The 26,830-nt window shown below is 47.4% G+C and overlaps 1 protein-coding gene across 6 annotated transcripts in view; it reads right to left on the bottom strand.

Annotated features, from left to right (window-relative positions):
• The window catches only part of LOC139407256 (utrophin), a 334,795-nt gene that overhangs the window by 116,793 nt on the left and 191,172 nt on the right, over positions 1–26,830 (bottom strand). For all 6 annotated transcript variants that reach the window (XM_071150875.1, XM_071150879.1, XM_071150876.1 and 3 more), the window contains one exon: positions 7,202–7,374. In XM_071150875.1, the coding sequence (XP_071006976.1) occupies positions 7,202–7,374 (173 nt within the window). The remainder of the gene's footprint in view (positions 1–7,201; positions 7,375–26,830) is intronic.

Below are 26,830 nucleotides of genomic sequence, written 5' to 3'. Positions count from 1 at the left end.
ACAACCCTCTCTTCCTCTTCACCACAACCCTCTCTTCCCCTTCACCATAACTCTCTCTTCCTCACCACAACCCTCTCTTCCACTTCACCACAACCCTCTCTTCCTCTTCACCACAACCCTCTCTTCCTCTTCACAACCCTCTCTTCCTCTTCACAACCCTCTCTTCCTCTTCACAACCCTCTCTTCCCCTACAACCCTCGCTTCCTCACCACAACCCTCTCTTCCTCACCACAACCCTCTCTTCCTCACCACAACCCTCTCTTCCTCACCACAACCCCCTCTTCCTCTTCACCATAACTCTTTCTTCCCCTTCACCACAACCCTCTCTTCCACTTCACCATAACTCTCTTTTCCTCTTCACCACAACCCTCTCTTCCTCTTTACAATCCTCTCTTCCCCTTCACAACCCTCTCTTCCTCACCACAACCCTCTCTTCCTCACCATAACCCTCTCTTCCTCTTCACAACCCTCTCTTCCTCACAACAACCCTCTCTTCCTCTTCACAATCCTCTCTTCCTCACCACAACCCTCTCTTCCACTTCACCATATCTCTCTCTTCCTCTTCACCACAACCCTCTCTTCCGCTTCACCACAACCCTCTCTTCCACTTCACCACAACCCTCTCTTTCTCACCATAACTCTCTCTTCCTCACCACAACCCTCTCTTCCACTTCACCACAACCCTCTCTTCCGCTTCACAACCCTCTCTTCCTCACCACAACCCTCTCTTCCTCACCACAACCCTCTCTTCGTCTTCACCACAACCCTCTTTTCCCCTTCACAACCCTCTCTTCTCTTCACCACAACCCTCTCTTCCTCTTCACCACAACCCTCTCTTCCCCATCACAACCCACTCTACCACACCACAACCCTCTCTTCCACATCACAACCCTCTCTTCCGCTTCACAACCCTCTCTTCCGCTTCACAACCCTCTCTTCCTCTTCACAACCCTCTCTTCCTCACCACAACCCTCTCTTCCTCACCACAACCCTCTCTTCCTCACCACAATCCTCTCTTCCTCACCACAACCCTCTCTTCCTCACCACAACCCTCTCTTCCTCACCACAACCCTCTCTTCCTCACCACAACCCTCTCTTCCGCTTCACAAACCCCTCTTCCCCTTCACAACCCTCTCTTCCTCACCACAACACTCTCTTCCTCACCACAACCCTCTCTTCCTCACCACAACCCTCTCTTCCTCACCACAACCCTCTCTTCCTCACCACAACCCTCTCTTCCTCACCACAAGCCTCTCTTCCTCACCACAACCCTCTCTTCCTCACCACAACCCTCTCTTCCTCACCACAACCATCTCTTCCTCTTCACAACCCTCTCTTCCTCTTCACAACCCTCTCTTCCTCACCACAACACTCTCTTCCTCACCACAACCCTCTCTTCCTCACCACAATCCTCTCTTCCTCACAACAACCCTCTCTTCCTCACCACAACCCTCTCTTCCTCACCACAACCCTCTCTTCCTCTTCACCACAACCCTCTCTTCCTCTTCACCAGAACCCTCTCTTCCACTTCACAACCCTCTCTTCCTCTTCACCACAACCCTCTCTTCCACCTCACCACAACCCTCTCTTCCGCTTCACAACCCTCTCTTCCTCACCACAACCCTCTCTTCCTCACCACAACCCTCTCTTCCTCTTCACAACCCTCTCTTCCTCTTCACAACCCTCTCTTCCTCTTCACAACCCTCTCTTCCTCACCACAACCCTCTCTTCCTCACCACAACCCTCTCTTCCTCACCACAACCCTCTCTTCCTCACCACAACCCTCTCTTCCTCTTCACAACCCTCTCTTCCTCACCACAACCCTCTCTTCCTCACCACAACCCTCTCTTCCTCACCACAACCCTCTCTTCCTCTTCACCACAACCCTCTCTTCCTCACCACAACCCTCTCTTCCTCTTCACCACAACCCTCTCTTCCTCTTCACCACAACCCTCTCTTCCACTTCACCACAACCCTCTCTTCCTCTTCACCACAACCCTCTCTTCCTCTTCACAACCCTCTCTTCCTCTTCACAACCCTCTCTTCCTCTTCACAACCCTCTCTTCCTCTTCACAACCCTCTCTTCCCCTACAACCCTCTCTTCCTCACCATAACCCTCTTCCTCACCACAACCCTCTCTTCCTCACCACAACCCTCTCTTCCTCACCACAACCCTCTCTTCCTCACCACAACCCTCTCTTCCTCACCACAATCCTCTCTTCCTCACCACAACCCTCTCTTCCTCACCACAACCCGCTCTTCCTCACCACAACCCTCTCTTCCTCACCACAACCCTCTCTTCCTCACCACAACCCTCTCTTCCTCACCACAATCCTCTCTTCCTCACCACAACCCTCTCTTCCTCACCACAACCCTCTCTTCCTCTTCACCATAACTCTTTCTTCCCCTTCACCACAACCCTATCTTCCACTTCACCATAACTCTCTTTTCCTCTTCAACCCAAACCCTCTCTTCCTCTTTACAATCCTCTCTTCCCCTTCACAACCCTCTCTTCCTCACCACAACCCTCTCTTCCTCTTCACAATCCTCTCTTCCTCACCACAACCCTCTCTTCCACTTCACCATATCTCTCTCTTCCACTTCACCACAACCCTCTCTTCCTCTTCACCACAACCCTCTCTTCCACTTCACCACAACCCTCTCTTCCTCACCATAACTCTCTCTTCCTCATGACAACCCTCTCTTCCACTTCACCACAACCCTCTCTTCCGCTTCACAACCCTCTCTTCCTCACCACAACCCTCTCTTCCTCACCACAACCCTCTCTTCCTCACCACAACCCTCTCTTCCTCACCACAACCCTCTCTTCCTCTTCACCACAACCCTCTCTTCCCCTTCACAACCCTCTCTTCCTCTTCACCACAACCCTCTCTTCCTCTTCACTACAACCCTCTCTTCCCCTTCACAACCCTCTCTTCCTCACCACAACCCTCTCTTCCTCTTCACAATCCTCTCTTCCTCTTCACAACCCTCTCTTCCTCTTCACAACCCTCTCTTCCTCTTCACAACCCTCTCTTCATCTTCACAACCCTCTCTTCCTCACCACAACCCTCTCTTCCTCACCACAACCCTCTCTTTCTCACCACAACCCTCTCTTCCTCACCACAACCCTCTCTTCCTCATCACAACCCTCTCTTCCTCACCACAACCCTCTCTTCCTCACCACAACCCTCGCTTCCTCACCACAACCCTCGCTTCCTCACCACAAACCCCTCTTCCCCTTCACAACCCTCTCTTCCTCACCACAACACTCTCTTCCTCTTCACAACCCTCTCTTCCTCACCACAACCCTCTCTTCCTCACCACAACCCTCTCTTCCTCACCACAACCCTCTCTTCCTCTTCACAACCCTCTCTTCCTCTTCACAACCCTCTCTTCCTCAGCACAACCCTCTCTTCCGCTTCACAACCCTCTCTTCCTCACCACAACCCTCTCTTCCTCACCACAACCCTCTCTTCCGCTTCACAACCCTCTCTTCCTCACCACAACACTCTCTTCCTCACCACAACCCTCTCTTCCTCACCACAATCCTCTCTTCCTCACCACAACCCTCTCTTCCTCACCACAACCCTCTCTTCCTCACCACAATCCTCTCTTCCTCACCACAACCCTCTCTTCCTCACCACAACCCTCTCTTCCTCACCACAACCCTCTCTTCCTCACCACAACCCTCTCTTCCTCACCACAACCCTCTCTTCCTCACCACAACCCTCTCTTCCTCACCACAACCCTCTCTTCCTCTTCACAACCCTCTCTTCCTCACCACAACCACCCATCTCTCTCTTTATTTATGCCACGGTTGTGGCCGCTCCTCCACTGTCCAGGCCTTGTAGAGTTATGTGGCACAGTATTGGCTCAGTCAATGTCTCACAGAGGGCATATTTCATGTCCAAAGCAAAGCATACATATTCTAGCTAGAGTTTATGGAATGGTTTCACGTACATAAATATTACACAACAAACCAGTCAGCATGGTTATGACATACACTCCTTTGCATATCTAAATGGGAATGATTATTGATTGTAATGCATTAGTCATGGTCAACTATAAATAAGAGATTGTAGACCAGCACTGCAGTAGGTCCAGTGGATGCTTTAAAGTAACTGTTCAGTGTTTCCAGATTTATTTGTAATATGACCTATAATTAATTACAATGTGAGTCAAATAGTTCATTGCCATTTTTGTTAAAAATCAGCTTTTCTGTGTTGGAAACCCCAACCGCAGAATGATATGTGCACATACCCGTCATTAAAAATATTCATGCAAGTAGCCCACTGATTGGCCAGCTCATTCTCCTCAGGAGGACGACATCATCCTCTATGAGGAAATAGCAAGCATTGTTTTAAACTTTTATGCTTTGGCCACAAATACGAGTATACGATGGGGCAACAACATTATTTGTGTATGAAAAGGTGAGATTTTCACTGGACAGTTATTTTAAAAGGAAAATACCACTCAAAGAATATCTTATGGTATTTGTTTCATTAGTCCACTGTTGACACAGTCCCAAAATGTTTTGCATGTCAATAATAAAAGTTGTCTGTCTGGGTTGGCGCCCCCCCCCCCCCCCCCCCCGGGTTGTGCCGTGGCGGAGATCTTTGTGGGCTGTACTCGGCCTTGTCTCAGGATGGTAAGTTGGTGGTTGAAGATATCCCTCTAGTGGTGTGGGGGCTGTGCTTTGGCAAAGTGGGTGGGGTTATATCCTTCCTGTTTGGCCTTGTCCGGGGGTATCGTCGGATGGGGCCACAGTGTCTCCTAACCCCTCCTGTCTCAGCCTCCAGTATTTATGCTGCAGTAGTTTATGTGTCGGGGGGCTGGGGTCAGTTTGTTTTATCTGGAGTACTTCTCCTGTCCTATTCGGTGTCCTGTGTGAATTTAAGTATGCTCTCTCTAATTCTCTCTTTCTCTCTTTCTTTCTCTCTCTCGGAGGACCTGAGCCCTAGGACCATGCCTCAGGACTACCTGGCATGATGACTCCTTGCTGTCCCCAGTCCACCTGGCCATGCTGCTGCTCCAGTTTCAACTGTTCTGCCTGTGATTATTATTATTTGACCATGCTGGTCATTTATGAACATTTGAACATCTTGGCCATGTTCTGTTGTAATCTCCACCCGGCACAGCCAGAAGAGGACTTGCCACCCCACATAGCCTGGTTCCTCTCTAGGTTTCTTCCTAGGTTTTGGCCTTTCTAGGGAGTTTTTCCTAGCCACCGTGCTTCTACACCTGCATTGATTGCTGCTTTGGGGTTTTAGGCTGGGTTTCTGTACAGCACTTTGAGATATCAGCTGATGTACGAAGGGCTATATAAATACATTTGATTTGATTTTGATTTGTCAAGATATAAAGCTTTCAAAATACAGAAAGTGAATTTACAGAAAGTTTCAGTGAATGGTTAAGATATGAAAGTTAAAAACATAAATAACTTATTTACATAAGTATTCAGACCTTTTACTATGAGACTCGAAATTGAGGTTTCTACAACTTGTTTGGTAAATTCAATTGATTGGACATGATTTGGAAAGGCACACACCTGTCTATATAAGGTTCCACAGTTGACAGTGCATGTCAGAGCATAAACCAAGCCATGAGGTCGAAGGAATTGTCCATAGAGCTCCAAGACAGGATTGTGTCGAGGCACAGATCTGGTGAAGGGTACCAACACATTTCTGCAGCATTGAAGGTCCCCAAGAACACAGTGGCCTCCATCATTCTGAAATGGAAGAAGTTTGTAACCACCAAGACTCTTCCTAGAGCTGGCTGCCTGGCCAAACTGAGCAATCTGGGGAGAAGGGCCTTGATCAGGGTGGTGAACAAGAACTCGATGGTCACTCTGACAGAGCTCCAGAGTTCCTCTGTGCAGATGGGAGAACATTCCAGAAGGACAACCAAGCCACTCCTCAGTAAAAGGCACATGACAGACCACTTGGAGTTTGCCAAAATGCACCTAAAGGACTCTCAGAATATGAGAAACAAGATTCTCTGATCTGATGAAAAAAAGATTGAACCCTTTGGTGTGAATGCCAAGCTTCACGCCTGGAGGAAACCTGGCACCATTCCTACAGTGAAGCATGGTGGTTGCAGCATCATGCTGTGGGGATGTTTTCCAGAAGCGGGGACTGGGAGAATAGTCAGGACCGAGGGAAAGATGAACGGAGCAAAGTACAGAGAGATCCTTGATGAAAACCTGCTCCAAAGTGCTCAGTACCTAAGACTGGGGCAAAGGTTCTCCTTTCAACAGGACAACGACCCTAAGCACACAACCAAGACAATGCAGGAGTGGCTTTAGGACAAGTCTCTGAATGTCTGAGTGGCCCAGCGAGAGCCTGGACTTGAACCCGATCGAACATCTCTGGAGAGACCTGAAAATAGCTGTGCAGTGACCTCCCCCTCCAACCTGACAGAGCTTGAGAGGATCTGTAGAGAGGAATGGGAGAAACTCCCCAAATATAGGTGTGCTAAGCTTGTAGCATCCTACCCAAGAAGACTCGAAACTGTAATTGCTGCCAAAGGTGCTTCAACAAAGTGCTGAGTAAAGGGTCTGAAAATACTAACTGTATGTAAATGTGATATTTCCGTTTTTAATTTGTTATAAATTTGCCAACATTTCTAAAAACCTGTTTTTGCTTTGTCATTATGGGGTATTATGTGTAGATTGATGAGGGGGGAAAAACAATTGAATACATTTTAGAATAAGGTGGTAACGTAACAAAATGTGGAAAAAGTCAAGGGGTCTGAATACTTTCCGAATGCACTGTGTGTTAGCAGAGATGTGTTGTTTAATGTTATGGTACAGACTGAATGTTCTCAGTATATTATACAGTAGTACTGACTGAATGTTGTCAGTATATTATACAGTAGTACTGATGGAATGTTGTCAGTATATTATACAGTAGTACTGACTGAATGTTGTCAGTATATTATACAGTAGTACTGATTGAATGTTGTCAGTATATTATACAGTAGTACTGACTGAATGTTGTCAGTATATTATACAGTAGTGCTGACTGAATGTTGTCAGTATATTATACAGTAGTACTGACTGAATGTTGTCAGTATATTATACAGTAGTACTGACTGAATGTTGTCAGTATATTATACAGTAGTACTGACTGAATGTTGTCAGTATATTATACAGTAGTACTGATTGAATGTTATCAGTATATTATACAGTAGTACTGACCGTATGTTGGCCGACTTGGTTTTGAGGTCGCTCCAGCGCTGGTTCATGTCGTCCAGTCGGTGCTGTAGAAACACAGCCTCCTCAGAGGTCCCCAAGGCCTTGACCATCCTGGGCCTGTTCCCGTCCATACTCTTATAGATATCATTATGAGCATCGATTTCCGCCTGGATATCCTACAGAGAAACAGCGAAGGAGAGAAAGGTTTTACTTTCAACAAGTCTGTGTTGTACAGTTACAACTGTGTTACATACATACAGCATTAAAAAGTCAAATCAAAACATCAATCCCTTTCTATTAGCTTTAAGATGGTGGGGAGGAAGAGAGGGGAGGGAGAGAGGGGAGGGAGAGAGAGAACACGTGCTAGCTGGTCATGATGAGTGTGTGTGTGTGTGTGTGTGTGTGTGTGTGTTGCAGAGCCAGCGAAACAGAGAGGGCAGAGCATTTTAGACATCTTTCAAATGTCCTCTAGCTACTTCGGACTCACAGAAAATAAACTGTCCTCAGCCTCCCAAGCGAGAAACAATTCATTCTAAACCCCTTCCACACCCGAACCAAGCGACCCAGGTCTCCGTACTTATGAAGTTCTATGTTCTGCTACATGAAAGTAAGCTAAGCTAATAATACGCTATGCTCCCCTAATCAACGCTAATGTAGGCTAATGGTATGCTACGCAATGCCAGACGAGACCGGTGTGTGTGTGTGTCAGTGTGTGTGTCAGTGTGTGTGTGTGTGTGAGAGATTCAGAGAGGGACCCTGGGCCCTGAAGTAAGGCAGAGAGTGGGCCCTACAGATTAAGAATTTAGATGAGGGTGTGGTGTGAGTATTTGAATGTGTGAGTGTTCCCCTGGTTTCATTTGGAAACTTTTTCTCTTTGGCTAACCTGTCGTCCACTATTCCACCCCCATCAGTACAGACCACCACAGTGGCTTGTCGTGTGTGTGGACCACCATAGGGAGACTGACACAAGAGGAGGAATCTTTCAAATGCTTTATTTTTAGACAAGTAAAACTGCTCCATTTCTCCATGGGACTTCCCTGAGCACGGGCCAATTTTAAGTGGGGGAGATAAAACACAAACACACACACACACACACACACACACACACACACACACACACACACACACACACACACACACACACACACACACACACACACACACACACACACACACACACACACACACACACACACACACACACACACACACACACACACACACACACACACACACACACACAGCCAAACTGAAATTCATGCAGAGCTAGAAACCACTAGAATGCAGGCAAAACATTACTTCACCGACTGGTGACTGCACATGACAACAACACGTGACATTAGGTGAAGCATGTTTTTAGAGAGGCCAGTATACACGTCACACAGTATGGTAGGCTGTCTGTCTGCCATACCCAACGAGCAACCCCTGTCATTCACATAGCAAGGTCCTGAGGAAAGGAAGTCAGTTATTAGGGAGAAGGGATAAAGGGTGAATGGGCTCTACTATCACAGTCAACTATCTCCCCACCACAAATCTAATGACTGAAGGTCATAAGGATAGATACTTCAGAGAGAGGGAGGGGTGGGGTGGGGGGGAGGCAGTGTGTGTGTGTGTGTGTGTGTGTGTGTGTGTGTGTGTGTGTGTGTGTGTGTGTGTGTGTGTGTGTGTGTGTGAGTGAGATGTTGTGCCAGTGAGTCAGTTGGATATGTTCCAGACAATGATGTGTATAAACCCTGGATTGCTGATGCTATGTATTGGCCAATGGAGGCTTTAAATCCATCGGCTGCCCTCCTCAGAAGGAGAAGGACAAAATTAGTATTTTATTGTTGTAGTTGGGACAGTAATATTAGTACTTTAATATTAGTACTTTAAGGAATATGTTTTAATATATTATTGTTGTTTATGTTTGCATAATATGATATAAATGTATGCATTAAGGTGTCTGTAATACAATGTATTTGGCAAAAACAAATGCAAACATTAATAAAAACATCCGTATAGCTTCCAAAATACTTGTCCAAAAGGACAAGTAGCAAAATGGCTGCGCAGTGGCTTCAAAACAACAGCCCTGCCAGTCATCCAGGGCTTATACACATCATTGGTTCTAGCTCATTCCCAAACGGCTTCCCCTCTTGAACACATTTTCTTCCAGGGGAAGCTCCTTCTCATTAAGTGGTGGCAAAGGTGATGCAAGAACGTGTACATGCATTCTGACAAAAACACACACACATATTTGTGGCATCAAATAGTCTGGTCATTGATTGAGTGCTGCCCTGTGATTGGATACTTTGACAGAAAGGCCAAATATGATTCCTCTACCTAGTCTTAGGTACACAGCAATATCAGGCTAAACACATACCAGTAGCCAACACACACACACACGACATGAACACACACTTCTCTGTACTGCCAGGTCTGCCACGTCAGCTGCATGACAGTGGTCATTCATATAAGTCCATGTTTGATTTACTGGTCTGATTTAGATTCCAATCAACAGGTTTAGCGCCAGCACGGCACTTACAGCGTTATTCTAATGAGGACGAGGACACACACACATTCCATGGCTGAACCGCTACTGGAAGAACATGACAATACCTCTGCTGTGTTTAGGAATAGATGAACCATGTCCATATGATAACAGTGGCACACACACATCAAAGCCCCGTCCTCTTCTCTTCTAGCGCAGAGCAGCATGAGGATAGTGGATCATGGGTTTTGTCCCTGACACACACCCAGTAATGAATGGAAGACTGGCAGGATGTGAGCAGCCCAGACAACAGATACGGTCCCTGGGGGGCCCAATGTTCCACCTATTTGGGTTTTCAGAGGAACCTGGCATTAGAAATGTACCTATCAGAGGAATGGCTGACTGACAAACACAGTGCAGGTGGCATGTAGCCCAGCAGTTGGAGTAACCCAAAGGTCGCTAATTCCAATCCCCGACAAGGTGAAATATCTTTCGATGTGCCCTTGGCTGTGACCCCACTCTCTGAGGGTGTCTCAGGGACAGCTGGTAACGGCTGTAACCCCACTCTCTGAGGGTGTCTCAGGGACAGCTGGTAACGGCTGTGACCCCACTCTCTGAGGGTGTCCCAGGGACAGCTGGTAACGGCTGTGACCCCACTCTCTGAGGGTGTCCCAGGGACAGCTGATAACGGCTGTGACCCCACTCTCTGAGGGTGTCTCAGGGACAGCTGGTAACGGCTGTGACCCCACTCTCTGAGGGTGTCTCAGGGACAGCTGGTAACGGCTGTGACCCCACTCTCTGAGGGTGTCCCAGGGACAGCTGGTAACGGCTGTGACCCCACTCTCTGAGGGTGTCCCAGGGACAGCTGGTAACGGCTGTGACCCCACTCTCTGAGGGTGTCCCAGGGACAGCTGATAACGGCTGTGACCCCACTCTCTGAGGGTGTCTCAGGGACAGCTGGTAACGGCTGTGACCCCACTCTCTGAGGGTGTCTCAGGGACAGCTGGTAACGGCTGTGACCCCACTCTCTGAGGGTGTCCCAGGGACAGCTGGTAACGGCTGTGACCCCACTCTCTGAGGGTGTCCCAGGGACAGCTGATAACGGCTGTGACCCCACTCTCTGAGGGTGTCTCAGGGACAGCTGGTAACGGCTGTGACCCCACTCTCTGAGGGTGTCTCAGGGACAGCTGATAACGGCTGTGACTCCACTCTCTGAGGGTGTCTTAGGGACAGCTGATAACGGCTGTGACCCCACTCTCTGAGGGTGTCCCAGGGACAGCTGATAACGGCTGTGACCCCACTCTCTGAGGGTGTCTCAGGGACAGCTGGTAACGGCTGTGACCCCACTCTCTGAGGGTGTCTCAGGGACAGCTGGTAACGGCTGTGACCCCACTCTCTGAGGGTGTCCCAGGGACAGCTGGTAACGGCTGTGACCCCACTCTCTGAGGGTGTCTCAGGGACAGCTGGTAATGGCTGTGACCCCACTCTCTGAGGGTGTCTCAGGGACAGCTGGTAATGGCTGTGACCCCACTCTCTGAGGGTGTCTCAGGGACAGCTGATAACAGCTGTGACCCCACTCTCTGAGGGTGTCTCAGGGACAGCTGGTAATGGCTGTGACCCCACTCTCTGAGGGTGTCTCAGGGACAGCTGGTAATGGCTGTGACCCCACTCTCTGAGGGTGTCTCAGGGACAGTTGGGATATGCAAAAAAAACAATTTCCAATTCACACATGCGTATTAATACACACGTGTACATGTGTGAAATAGGACAAATATAAGCACCCACCTAATTATTATTACCCTCACACACACACGGAGACACACACAAACACGGAGACACACACACGGAGACACACACACAGAGACACACACACAGAGACACACACAAACACACACACGGAGACACACAAACACGGAGACACACACAAACACACACACGGAGACACACACACACACACACGGAGACACACAAACGGAGACACACACAAACACACACACACGGAGACACACACTCACACACATACACACGGAGACACACACACACACACACGGAGACACACACACACACACACAGACACACACACACACACACACACACACACACACGGAGAAACACACTCACACACACACACACACACACACGGAGACACACAAACACACGGAGACAAACACAAACACACACACGGAGACACCCACAAACACGGAGACACCCACAAACACACACACAGAGACACCCACAAACACACACACAGAGACACACACGGAGACACCCACAAACACACACACGGAGACACACACAAACACACACACGGAGACACACACGGAGACACACACACACACGGAGACACACAAACGGAGACACACACAAACACACACACACGGAGACACACACACACACACAGACACGGAGACACACACACACACGGAGACACACACTCACACACACGGAGACACACACTCACACACGGAGAAACACACTCACACACACACACACACACACACACACACACACGGAGACACACAAACACACACACACGGAGACACACACAAACACACACACACGGAGACACCCACAAACACACACACGGAGACACCCACAAACACACACACGGAGACACCCACAAACACACACACGGAGACACACACAAACACACACACGGAGACACACACAAACACACACACGTAGACACACACAAACACACACACGGAGACACAGACTAAGAAACTAAAGTTAGGTTAACGTGGCACATCAACAAGCAGCTTTGGTAAACAAATACACACTCATGCACCTTGAACGCACAGTGGCAAAAGCTGAATAATACGACACTACAGCGTTTCAGACGTCAGAGAGTAAAACACTAAGAATCTCAGTCTCCCTGTGTGTTCCCCTGCAGACTCTGGCTGGTAATAACGCTGCTACCACAATAAAAAGCTTTAATGAGTTCAATAATTACTCCTCATACTTCATAAACCTCAGACTCACTCAGCAGACTTCTTCACCTGATACTACATAGACAGAGGGAGCGAGGGAGATGGAGAGAACGGAGAGACAGTAAATGTCAGCAGAGTCTCCAGCTAGAAGAGAAGTGAAGGTCTTTGGCTGACAGTAACAGGTGAGCTGACCTTCACGTGTTTGACTACAGTGATTTAGTATGAGGCTGGGTTCTCATCTGTGGCATCAAAAATAAACAACCTTTCAGTTTGTCTCAACGGGAGCTCAAAAAGATGTCAAACATCTCAAATCTACCTCTTCAAATTTCCTGAGCAGCTCCTGCAAGCTGAAGTTCAAGCCAATCATCTTCGGCTCCAGAATTAGTCTCCTCCCTCTCCCCTCTACATCGTCTCTGAGGTCAAAGGGCACCGAGGAGTCGCGCGGGTTTGGAAAGTCCTCCAGTGGTTACGGTCAAAACCAGCTCTCAAAACACGGTCAAGGTCAGTACTCAAAACACAGTCAAGGTCAGTACTCAAAACACAGTCAAGGTCAGTACTCAAAACACGGTCAAGGTCAGTACTCAAAACACGGTCAAGGTCAGTACTCAAAACACAGTCAAGGTCAGTACTCAAAACACAGTCAAGGTCAGTACTCAAAACACAGTCAAGGTCAGTACTCAAAACACGGTCAAGGTCAGTACTCAAAACACAGTCAAGGTCAGTACTCAAAACACAGTCAAGGTCAGTACTCAAAACACAGTCAAGGTCAGTACTCAAAACACGGTCAAATCCAATCCAAATATTGTCGAATCCTGTTCTCCAAATACAATTAAATCCAGTGCTCAAAACAAGGTAAAATCCAATTCGTGCTCTCCAACCCGGCGACATACACACTTCACACACCCTTCGTTGCCTGTGTGTGTGTGTCAGTGTGTGTTTTCGCCCTACTAGGCTACATGGTAGAAGCATCCTCTTTGATGGAACAGAGGCTGAGAAGGGGGCCAGGGCTAGCCTGCTGTCATGCCTCAAGCCTGGGGTTGGACGTCCCGAGAGCTGGGCTGAGGCTGGAGCTCCTGGAGGTAGGAGGTAAGAGGCTGCCTGAGGTCTATAGGCTGGGGAATAAGTCCTTCAGCTGGGGTAGAATTCCAGAGGTCAGGTGTGGAGGTCTGGAGGAAACTATCCAAGTCCTGTCAAGAGAGGTTTGTAGACTGACGTGGAAAGTCTGAGGGGCTGAGGGTTGAAGAAGTATTCCAGCCTCTCCTTGAACTTCCCTGTTGTTTTTTTCCCTTCCCTTCTTCCCTTTCCTCCTCCACTGCTTCTCGTCACTAAGGAAGCTGTTTACACTCCAGCCCGGGGTAGGGCCGAGTGTTTGTTCTCAATTACCCAGATAAAAAAGCCCTCTGGGCCTGCCGCAGGAACAAGGAAGAAACACAGAGGCACACGGTCTGCCGACCTCTCCTTCCTCTTTCAACAAGGCAATGCTAACACATTGCAGAGGAAACACACACACACCTACACACACTCTTACACTGTGTGAGCGAGACAGGGGCATGCCGTCGTAGCTCTACTACCAGCCCCCAGCACCCTACCCCAGCCTGGACTCCCTCTCTCACACCCTGCTAATCACAGCCAAGTCAGAGCCAGTTAGTGAAAGAATGTCCCCTTCCCTCTGGAGCCCTAGGTCACGTGTCCAGGGAGAGAAGCCACTGATCAGAGTAATGATCCTGAGAAAGAGTCTGGCAAGCTGGCCTCTACATTCTGGAGTCCGTCCAGTATGTTCTCCTTGCAGGGTGGAAATGGTAGAAGTTTGTCTTTATCTTCTCTCTTCCCGCTGATTTGTATAACTTTTGGAGTTCAACTTTTTGTCTTTATCTCCCTCAGTTTTCATTACCTCTAATCTGATATCCGGCCCTTCCTCTCGGTTCTCTCTTTCACTCCTTTTCACCGGCCAGTGACTCGGCTCTTTCCATTATTTTAATCAGCATCCTCCCTTTCCACCCCTCCTCTTCCTTTTCTCCTCTCTCTCCCTCCCTCTTTACAGGTCCCACTCCGCTCGCTAAACTAACTCAGCACACACCCATTTCCTGAGGCCTCTACTGATACACAGAGAGAGAATGGTGGGAGGGGGGTGGAGAGAGGGGCAGACGTAGCGGAGGTAACATGTGGACAGAGAGAAATGCCCAAATCCAGAGAGGGGGAAGAGGAAGCAGAAAAGAGAGAGGGTTGTGGAAAGAGAGAAGGGAGAGAAAGAGGGGTCAGAGGTTTAAGTAATGCAGCACTTTACTAGCAAAACGTTCTACCTGTCAGAGTCGGGATGGTGGAAACATGTGGCTCTCACGTGAATGGAGAGAAGGAACAAGAAAAGAACGAAAAGAGAAAAGAAGGGACGGGGGGGGGGGGGTGTAGCTCTGAAACTACAATCATACAGATACGTTAGGTCTATACCTGGCTCTGTGTGTAGGCCTACAGAGACAGGCACTACCAACAGATATACGGTGTGTGCATCACATGTAGACACATCAGGCGGCTGCCGAAGGGGAAAAAAATAACAATAATACAACCCCGAATATTCATGAGGAGAAGCCTTTGAAGTGTGCTATACTTAATAAAAATATTAACATATGCCATTTTCCCCTGTAACAGCACTTCTGATGAGGCACTATGTATGCAGACAGGAATATGCGCCCTGTGTGTTTTTGAGATGCAAGTCCAAGTCGATTAAATGGCGGGAAATTAGCAAGTCCAACATGCGAGCGAGACAATTTCAACAACAACTGTGAGGAAATCCACTGGAAGAAGCCTTAGGGGGGAGAATGTGTTGGGCGATTATGACTTTCCCTGGGGTTTGATACAACCCATGTCTTTAAGTGGCTGTAAAACAACAACAAAATCACTCACACAGAGGCAAACACCAGGGGTAAACACACACACACACACACACACACACACACACAGCAGCACAGCTTTGAGGAAGCAGGAAGTAAAAGTTGGGCAACATTACCACAGCTAATTGGATTAGGACCATTACAGAGGGAAGATGCAGAGCTATTGACTAGAGCTGATAGAGATGGAGGGAGAAAGAGAGAGAGAATGAAAGATAGAGGGAGGCCATACTGTGTGGCTTAGAAGACTGAGGCACATCTGCCTGTAATTCCCTGGCTGGATCAGAGAGGAACGGAGGGCTGAGGAGCTTCAATGGAAATCTGGGATTTGATCCGCACCCACTAAAACCATGGGAACTACGGCATATGGAGGAGAGGAAAGAGAGAGAAAACAGAGAGAGAAAGAGAGAGAAGGGTAGAGGTAGAGAGCTTACGGTGAGGACACTTAAAAGGCTTATCTAAACACTTGCTCTCACTTACAGGAGGTAAAGGACAGGGAGCATGAGATAGACGCAAAGGCACACACACCTGTTAGTGTGGACACACACACCTGTTAGTGTGGACACACACACCTGTTAGTGTGGACACACACACCTGTTAGTGTGGACACACACACCTGTTAGTGTAAACACACACACCTATTAGTGTGGACACACACCTGTTAGTTTGGACACACACACCTGTTAGTGTGGACACACACACCTGTTAGTGTGGACACACACACCTGTTAGTGTGGACACACACACCTGTTAGTGTGTTAGTGTGGACACACACACCTGTTAGTGTGGACACACACACACCTGGTCTGTGGAAAGTTGTTTTTGCCCTCCGATGGGCTCAAACCTAAATCAACCTCAATGACCTAGCTGGTCTCACAGAATGATCAACAGTACCGAGAGAGTGGTGGGGGGGGGGGGCAAGAGAACGAGAGAGATAGAGAGAGAGAGAGAGAGAGAGAGAGAGAGAGAGAGAGAACAAGGGAAGAGGGAGATGAATGCTAAAGGGAGGAGAGAGTGAGAGTATGTGGAGGAGGAGAGCGAACTGTGTTTATAAGTTGTCTAGGAGCCAGAGTGGAGCTATGGGCTAACACAGCCCAGTATCAGTTACAGCAGGGACAACAAACACCCCCTATCCTGTGTGGACTGTAAAATACTGCTTTACGAGAAACCACGCAAATACCTCCTATGATTAATCACTAAGCATGTCCATGTTAAGTGTGTTGTTTCTTGACAGATCTACATTGAAAAATGTCTGGAAGCTTTCAAAATGAGTATAGTTTCACTTAACAAGGTGTTTCCCAACAGGACCTACAGTCCTCCTCCACAGTCGATGTGGTTCTCTCCAGAGAAGTAACAAGCTGAAGTTGAGTGTAATAATGTCTGGAATGTGTGTGTTGAGCGTTCTGTCGTCAGAGTGGGAGAGCACAAACATTATTCTTCACACATTCTAGAACTTAGCAAGGTTATTCTGTGCTTACAGAAGCCTTGAAAAGGTTGACTGTGTAAACACTACTGTGATATTCCTAAGACAACAAGTCAAACGAGGGTCACCATCCTTCTCTCTACCTTTCCATCTCTCTCTCTCATGTGTACCATTCGGGGTGGCAGGTAGCCTAGTAGTTAGAGCATTGGGCCAGTAACCAAAAGGTTGCTGGATCGAATCCCCGAGCTGACAAGGTAAAAATCTGCCATTCTGCCCTTGAACAAGGCAGGTAACCCACTGTTCCCCGGTAGGCCGTCCTTGTAAATAAGAATTTGTTCTTAACTGACTTGCCTAGTTAAATAAAGGTTAAATAAAAAAATAAAACAATTCTCTCTCACTTTCTTCCCTTTTGCTCTCTGACAGACTTTCTTCCTGACCTAGATAAGTTTCTCTCTCCCCGTCTTTCTCTCTCTCCGTCTTTCTCGCTCTCTCCGTCTCTCTCTCTCCGTCTCGCTCTCCCCGTCTCTCTCTCTGTCCGTCTCTCTCTCTGTCCGTCTCTCTCTCTCCCCGTCTTTCTCTCTCCCCGTCTCTCTCTCTCTCCGTCTCTCTCTCTCTCCGTCTCTCTCTCTCCCCGTCTCTCTCTCTCTCCGTCTTTCTCTCTCCCCGTCTCTCTCTCTCTCTCCGTCTCTCTCTCTCCCCGTCTTTCTCTCTCCCCGTCTTTCTCTCTCCCCGTCTCTCTCTCCCCGTCTCTCTGTCCCCGTCTCTCTGTCCCCGTCTCTCTCTCCCCGTCTCTCTCTCTCCCCGTCTCTCTCTCTCCCCGTCTCTCTCTCTCCCCGTCTCTCTCTCTCCCCGTCTTTCTCTCTCTCCCGTCTTTCTCTCTCCGTCTTTCTCTCTCCGTCTTTCTCTCTCCCCGTCTTTCTCTCTCTCTCTCTCTCTCCCCGTCTTTCTCTCTCTCTCTCTCTCTCTCTCTCTCTCTCTCTCTCTCTCTCCCGTCTTTCTCTCTCTCCGTCTTTCTCTCTCTCTCCATCTTTCTCTCTCCGTCTTTCTCTCTCCGTCTTTCTCTCTCCCCGTCTTTCTCTCTCTCTCTCTCTCTCTCTCCCCGTCTTTCTCTCTCTCCGTCTTTCTCTCTCTCCGTCTTTCTCTCTCCCTGTCTCTCTCTCTCTCTCGGTCTTTCTCTCTCTCTCTCTCTCCCCATCTTTCTCTCTCTCCGTCTTTCTCTCTCCCCGTCTCTCTCTCTCCCCGTCTCTCTCTCTCTCCATCTTTCTCTCTCTCCATCTTTCTCTCTCCCCGTCTTTCTCTCTCTCCCCGTCTTTCTCTCTCTCCCCGTCTTTCTCTCTCTCCCGTCTCTCTCTCCCCGTCTCTCTCTCTCCCCGTCTCTCTCTCTCAGTCTCTCTCTCTCCCCGTATTTCTCTCTCCCCGTATTTCTCTCTCTCCGTCTTTCTCTCTCTCCGTCTTTCTCTCTCTCCGTCTCTCTCTCTCCCCGTCTCTCTCTCCGTCTCTCTCTCTCTCCGTCTTTCTCTCTCCGTCTCTCTCTCTCCGTCTCTCTCTCTCTCCGTCTTTCTCTCTCTCCGTCTTTCTCTCTGTTTCTTTTTATTTTTCTTAATTCCAGGTGAAGTCTTTCAGTTGTACAACTGACTAGGTATCCCCCTTTCCCAATCTCTGATGCAGATACTCCAGACACAGAAATACACACTCGCAAGCAAGAATGTGCACACACACACACACACACACACACACACACACACAAAACACACATAGACAGAGACAGAGAGACCACACCACAAGAACAGCTGAGGACCTCAAGGCCAGACTGTAGTGTATTCAGTACAGAAGGCCGTGAAGGAACTCCATAATATCCTAGAGGAGCAGCTATCTGAAAGAGGAATCATGAATTCCCCACTCATTCCCACTCAGCCTCTCCCCAGGACACTTCCAACGAGGTCATTTCCTGAGCCCAGGGTTATTCCCAAAGCACCACTTCCTGTTATAGGGACAGCGCCCTGTTGAGAGATGTGTGTGTGTGTGTGCAAACGAGAGATTGTGTGTGTGTACGCGTATGTGTGTGTCCTCGACTGCAAGACTCAGCCCCACGTGCGTGTCAGAGGAAGTTACACAGCTATACTCTGCACAGAAATCAATCAAGGAAAGAGCACCAGAATAGAAAGGCACCAGTTTCAACAGGCTAGCACACACTCAGCTCTGTCTTCCTTCACAGAGTTACATATGAATAACAACAGGCTAGCACACACTCAGCTCTGTCTTCCTTCACAGAGCTACATATGAATAACAACAGGCTAGCACACACTCAACTCTGTATTCCTTCACAGAGCTACATATGAATAACAACAGGCTAGCACACCCTCAGCTCTGTCTTCCTTCACAGAGCTACACATGAATAACAACTGATAGAAGGTGGATGAATGGATGGATGAATGGATGGATGGTGAATCCTGAAGAGATCAGACAGATCGATGGACTGCATTGACATTGTTGCAGCAGTAACTAAGCACATTGGAAATAAATGCATTGGTTGCATCATGGACATCTGGCAGACCCATGCAGATGCATATGAGATTTCTTCAGCAAATTACAGTATCGTGTAAATTACAATTACCTGTATATTTAACCAAACACATTTAACATTCAATATCTCAAACAAGCTGCCTTGCACAACCAGACAAAACAAAGAATTGGGACCCTGACAATCAATGTGTGAGATGTCATCGCATGAATAAAAACAGTCATTTAAGAGAAAATACATGTCCAACAACCTAAAACCCAATCCAGCTCTGAATGGAGCTTTTCCGTCTTCTTCTATGGTCAGATTACATCACCGACAGCAGACAACCTACAACGCCACGGCAATAGGGCCATTATAAAAGACAATCGGCGCCAGGGGTCATGGAGCCAATCTCTAACAATGTCCTAAGGGTCAATCAACCAACCACAGAATGAGCCATGAATCTACAGTCTCTGTGTGGCTGGACAGCCTAACGCAAACTCTCCCCAGGGTGAGATGTGTCTGAGTACATCCAGGGTGTCTTTAATAGGGAAATTGAAATTGATTTGGACCTGTGGTCCCACGCGCTGTTGCTGACTGATAATCCACACTGATAATCAGCTATTGATTATGGTGGAGCGTTGTGGTGGCTTGGTGCTTTAGTAGACATTTGGGATATGCACTTACAACAGGAGGTGAAATGTTGACGTCCTCAGCTAGACAGTGTCCACACAAGCGGGAACACACACAAGCAGCACCAGCTAAAGGTCTGTTGTGTTACGGCTCATTTAGTGAGTTGGGGCTCATTTGCAGATGTGATACACAGACACATATTAAGAGTATACTCTAACCCAGTGGTTCCCAAACTTTTTATAGTCCCGTACCCCTTCAAACATTCAACCTCCAGCTGTGTACCCCCTCTAGCACCAGGGTCAGCGCACTCTCAAATGTTGTTTTTTGCATTCATTGTAAGCCTGCCACACACACTATATGATACATCTTACAGGACCAGGGCACAAATAATATAATAATAATCAATTATATTGCTCTATTTAACCAGCTTACATATAAAACCTTATTTGTTCATCAAAAATTGTGAATAACTCACCACAGGTTAATGAGAAGGGTGTGCTTGAAAGGATGCACATAACTCTGCAATGTTGGGTTGTATTGGATTCTCAGTCTAAAATCATTTTCCACACACAGTCTGTCCCTGTATTTAGTTTCCATGCTAGTGAGGGCCGAGAATCCACTCTCACATAGGTACGTGGTTGCGAAGGGCACCAGTGTCTTAACAGGGCAATTTGCCAAGGCAGGATACTCTGAGTGCAGCCCAATCCAGAAATCAGGCAGTGGCTTCTGATTAAATTACATTTTCACAGAACCGCTTGTTTCAATTTTGATGAGGCTCTCTTGTTCAGATATCGGTAAGTGGACTGGAGGCAGGGCATGAAAGGGATAACAAATCCAGTTGATTGTGTCATCTGTTTTGGGAAAGTACCTGCATAATTGCGCACCCAGCTCACTCAGGTGCTTCGCTATATCACATTTGACATTGTCCATAAGCTTGAGTTCATTTGCACACAAACAAATCATACAATGATGGAAAGACCTGTGTGTTGTCCTTGTTAATGCAACAGAAAAGAGCTCCAACTTTTTAGCCATAACCTCAATTTTGTCCCGCACATTGAATAAAGTTGAGGAGAGTCCCTGTAATCCTAGATTCAGATCATTCAGGTGAGAAAAAACATCACCCAGATTGGCCAGTCGTATGAGAAATCATCATGCAAGCGGTCAGACAAGTGAAAATGATGGTCAGTAAAGAAAACAATAAGACCGTCTCTCAATTAAAAAAAATGTGTCAATACTTTGCCCCATGATAACCAGCACACTTCTCTATGTTGTAAAAGCGTTACATGGTCTCTGCCCATATCATTGCATAGTGCAGAAAATACGCGAGAGTTCAGGGGCCTTGCTTTAACAAAGTTAACCATTTTCACTGTAGTGTCCAAAACGTCTTTCTAGTTGTCAGACATTCCCTTGGCAGAAAGAGCCTCTCGGTGGATGCTGCAGTGTACCCAAGTGGCGTCAGGAGCAACTGCTTGCACACGCGTTACCACTCCACTATGTCTCCTTGTCATGGTTTTTGCACCATCAGTACAGATACCAACACATCAACTACCAAGTCCATTTGATGTCACAAAGCTGTCCAATAGTTTAAAAATATAATATCCTGTTGTCCTGGTTTCCAGAAGAGGATGTCTTCCTTAATTGACCCCCCATAAACGTAACGGACATATACCAGGTGCTGTGCCAGGCCCACCACGTCTGTTGACTCATCCAGCTGTAACGAATAGAATTCACTGGCTTGTAGGTGAAGCAGTAATTGTTTCAAAACAGCTCCTGCCATGTCACTGATGCGTCGTGAAACAGTGTTGTTTGATGAAGACATTGTCTGTATAGTTTTTTTGTCCTTTTCCCCCAGCATTGTCCCAGGAACAATTTAGTCCTCCACAATAGTATGGGGCTTGCCTGTCCTAGCCACTCAGTAGCTCACCATAAGACACTTCTATCACCTTCTTATTAATAGTATCTGTTGCTTTAATACATGTCTTACTACTCAAAAGTCGTCTTTATTCTCGCTCAAAAACCTCCCGTGGCTTATTTTTCAAATGGTCATGTTTCATTTCTAAATGTCTGTGCAAGATTGAAGGTTTCCTGCGAGAGAGTAACGGTTAATGTGATTAGATGTTAATTATTTGACTAGGCTACCTGTATTTGACATGGTGTTATTTCGCTGAACACCAGATGGTTTAATTTTATTTTTGGCAGTGAAACGAGGCTACTCAGGCGAGAGAGAAAAAACTCACCCAAATGTAGAGCCCCGTTGAAAAATATAAATGGACTGTTTGAAAATGTGAAGAAAAAAATTATATATACACATATTTCTATTTAAAAAAGTGAATCACATTTTTATTTGGCGTACCCCCGACGGCATTGTGAATACCTGCAGTATACCATATATACACACACAGAGGTTCCCCCTATACCCTCCATACTATTCCTCTCCCATATGGGACTTCAGTGCTCTCAACTCAAACCCAGCCACCTTCAAAGCAAAGGCTGCCTCGTTCCCTCTCCCACTTCCTCTCTCTGTCGTTCAGCTCCAGTCTCAGTTCCTGTTTACCTCCAGCCCAGTTCTAGCAGAGAGGTATTTGAGGAGTATAACCTCAGGGGCTTCAGCTACAGCCTAGGTGGTCTCTCTCTCCCACAGGAGGAAAACAGCCCTGGAAAACATGATTGGTTGTGATACGTAACATATGTCGCCTGGGTTACGGGTGGTTGCAATGTTAACACAATTAAGGTAAGAGTACACCTCCTGCAATGCATGCTGGGAAAATGTGAGAATTGGAAAAGTTATGTAACTGGACCAATTAGCAAGTATCGTTAGTAAAGACACCTGTTAACAGGTCCAGGGTGTTCTATGAGTCAGGACTGGGGAACTGGTCATGTGGAGTTATGGACTGGACTAGCCTGCATCAAATGATGGTCCCCTAAATGTCAGGGGGAGACGTGGGTTGAGAGTTTTAAGGGAAGGACATGAGAGGATAGACAAAGAAACAGACATGCTCACAAACTGTTGTAACACTCACACACACAGAAACACACACACACGCAAATATGAAGGCACACACCCACATACCCTCAGGTGACAAACAGCAGGTGAATCTAGTTATTTAAACAGCAGATGGCCATGGCCTGCGGTCAGAAACTGAGAGAGGGAGAGAGAGCGGGGGGTCCAGAGGAGTAGGGATCTAGCCGTGTTACAACATGGGTTTATTAATAGCAGAACTGTGGAAAACAGATGCATAAATAACCACCAGGTAGAGTGGGAACGGGCGTGTCCAATAGTGCACATAAAACTTTCCATGGAAAGCTGTCGGAATCCCTGGAAAACACACATTTTCCACGGAGAGATGATGAACAGCATGATAATGTTCCGACCAAAACACAACCACAACACATCACATGAACATAATGATCATCATTAACATTATCATCATCAGTAGGCTTGGGCGGTATACCGTATATACTGTATACCGGGCTGTTTGGAAATAGCCATGGGATGGTTTTTCAATATCGTCAATACCTTTGAAACTATTTCTTTACTATTTCTACATTTGTAACTGCTTTTTAAGTAAATACCTGCAGTCAACGTGTGCAATACTTTAGGAGATAAAGCAGATGGCGTTCACCGGTCACATTATTTTACATTATGAAGCATATGTAGTTCCCCAGAACAGCTGGGCCAGTCACGTGTTTGTTTGTAAATAGCACAACAGGAGAAAGCAGCAGCAGGTGAGTCCAGCTGTGTATTGACAGGAGTCAAACTTTATATTGAAAGTCAGTGTTTTTTTTTTGCTTCAATAGAGTGATCAGAAACGTGCAAATATATTTTTCCTTTACAGAAAATGTATTGCATGATAATAAGTATGTGGACACCTGCTCGTTGAACATCTCATTCCAAAATCATGGGCAGTAATATGGAGTTGGTCCCCCTTTACTGCGCGCTACGCACTCCAGCACTCCAGTTCTGTGAAGTTGTGTGGCCTACCACTTCGCGGCTGAGCCGTTGTTGCTCCTAGATGTTTCCACTTCACAATAACAGCACATAAGGTTGACTGGGACAGCTCTAGCAGGGTAGTAAGTAGACAAACTGACTTGTTGGAAAGGTGGCATCCTATGATGGTGCCACGTTGAAAGTCACTAAGCTCATCCACACATGCTCCATTAACTCCAGACATCGTCTCATACAATTCAAGGTATGACACAGATTACACTATTCCAAAACCAAACTGCATATGATATTGTGTGATAAATGTCAGGCTGCGCAGGTTACACTACTCCACTGCTTTGCCCTATGCTCTAGCTTGTATGGTTTTTGGTGTGGAATTTTTAGGATCCTCTCTGAAGTTCTGGAGACTTCAATAGACCCAGACCCGCTTCTGATAATCCTGGGAGTGTCTGATTCCCTAAACGGAGTTTAACCAACCCCCCAAAACAACTAATCTCTTACAGTCTCATTTCAGCAAGGAGGGAAGCGCCCTCTACCAAATTATGGCTCAGCGAATTGGCAAACACTGTACACTTAGAAATAATTAAATATATTCTGAACAATAAATTATCAACATTTGATCAAATCTGGCAGCCTTTCCTCTCCTACTTGGACTAGTCGGCGCTGTGAATTTGTACATTTTAAGGCACTTTCAATTGTAATATTTTAATCTGCCTTTGGGCAGCACGTGCTGTCCCCGCCACCTGAGCAGTTGTCCCCGCCACCCGAGCAGTTGGCCCCGCCACCCGAGCAGTTGGCCCCGCCACCCTAGCAGTTGTCCCCGCCACCCGAGCAGTTGTCCCCGCCACCCGAGCAGTTGTCCCCGCCACCCGAGCAGTTGTCCCCGCCACCCGAGCAGTTGGCCCCGCCACCCGAGCAGTTGGCCCCGCCACCCGAGCAGTTGGCCCCGCCACCCGAGCAGTTGGCCCCGCCACCCGAGCAGTTGGCCCCGCCACCCGAGCAGTTGGCCCCGCCACCCGAGCAGTTGGCCCCGCCACCCGAGCAGTTGGCCCCGCCACCCGAGCAGTTGGCCCCGCCACCCGAGCAGTTGGCCCCGCCACCCGAGCAGTTGGCCCCGCCACCCGAGCAGTTGGCCCCGCCACCCGAGCAGTTGGCCCCGCCACCCTAGCAGTTGGCCCCGCCACCCGAGCAGTTGTCCCCGCCACCCGAGCAGTTGTCCCCGCCACCCGAGCAGTTGGCCCCGCCACCCGAGCAGTTGGCCCCGCCACCCGAGCAGTTGTCCCCGCCACCCGAGCAGTTGTCCCCGCCACCCGAGCAGTTGTCCCCGCCACCCGAGCAGTTGGCCCCGCCACCCGAGCAGTTGGCCCCGCCACCCGAGCAGTTGGGGGGGAATAAGTGGGGGGGTGACATCTACCCTCTTTCTTTCTACATGTCCTTCTTTGTATGTCTTGTTTTGTAATATTTGTTTTGTACCCAGAACTCTGGGTCTTGTTGTTCCTGTCTGCTCTTTTATGTTTAGATAAGAATTGTATACCTGTCTTTTATACCTATATAACATTCTTGTGTGTGTTCAATAAAAAATATATGAAAAAAAAAAAGAAAATCACTAAGCTCTTCAGTAAGGCCATTCTACTGCCAATGTCTATGGAGATTGCATAGCTGTGTGCTTGATTTTATACACCTATCAGCAACGGGTGTGGCTGAAATAGCCAAATCCACTCATTTGAAGGGGTGTCCACATACTTTATCATATATAGTGTACATTAGGGCAGCACATTATGCAAAAAAAATGCTTCCTTTTCATCAGAGTGCAATGCTATTTGGCTGGCAGCCACACAAGTAAATGAGCTTTCACACTGCATGGCCATCAATGTTTATCATAGAAAGAATGTAGCCAGTTTAAAGTTCATCTTGCATTTTACTGGAGAAAAGTAGGCTGGATACACCGACAAAAGTACCCAAGAAAAGTAGCTACACATCAGAGCGCTGTCTGGTGCCCGTTTGTGAATTCTCATCCCAGTGGAGAAGTGCAACTGAAGCACAAAATTAGTCTGATGCCAAGCAGAAATAACAATAACAAGCATTTTTGATCTGTGTTAACAAAACGCAGCAAGAGATTTATTGTGCATTTTATATTTTTTTCCTGCGTGAAAAATATAGAATTCTGCGTTAGCACGACTCACAACTTTAACTTGCTACTTATAAGTAAGTTATTGAATAAATAAGGTGATGGGGCATCACATTTTGTAAGCTTTCTGCCCGCTTGGCCCCGCCACCCGAGTCACATACACATGGTTAGCAGATGTTATTGCGAGTGTAGCGAAATACACGTGCTTCTAGTTCCGACAGTGCAGCAATATCTAACATGTAATCTAATAATTCTACAACAACTACCTAATGGAATAAGGAATGGAATGGAATAAGAATATATAAATATATAGATGAGCAATGACAGAGCGTATAGGCTAAGATGCAATAGATAGTATAGAATACGGTATGTACATATGAGATGAGTAACGCATTCTTAAAGTTACATTATTAAAGTGACTAGTGTTCCATTTGTTAAAAGTGGCCAATGATTGCAAGTCTGTATGTTGGCAGCAGCCTCTCTGTGCTAGTGATGGCTGTTTAACAGTCTGATGGCCTTGAGGTCGAAGCGGTTTTCAGTCTCTCGGTCCCAGCTTTGATGCACCTGTATGAGCTGGATTGCCTCTTACTTTCATTTGCGCTCATTAGCATATTTAGCTAGCAGCCTCCATGGAAAGTCGCTATTACTTGTGCTAATTTTGTTAACATTCTGGTACAGATGACCAATGGTCTTTTTTGTGTTTCTTGGCGCCCCCTTGTGTATTAAG

The sequence above is a fragment of the Oncorhynchus clarkii genome, chromosome 4 (genome assembly GCF_045791955.1).
Source record: "Oncorhynchus clarkii lewisi isolate Uvic-CL-2024 chromosome 4, UVic_Ocla_1.0, whole genome shotgun sequence".
NCBI lineage: Eukaryota > Metazoa > Chordata > Actinopteri > Salmoniformes > Salmonidae > Oncorhynchus > Oncorhynchus clarkii.
Note: the sequence above shows the minus strand (reverse complement) of the source record. Positions and strands in the feature narration are given on the sequence as shown.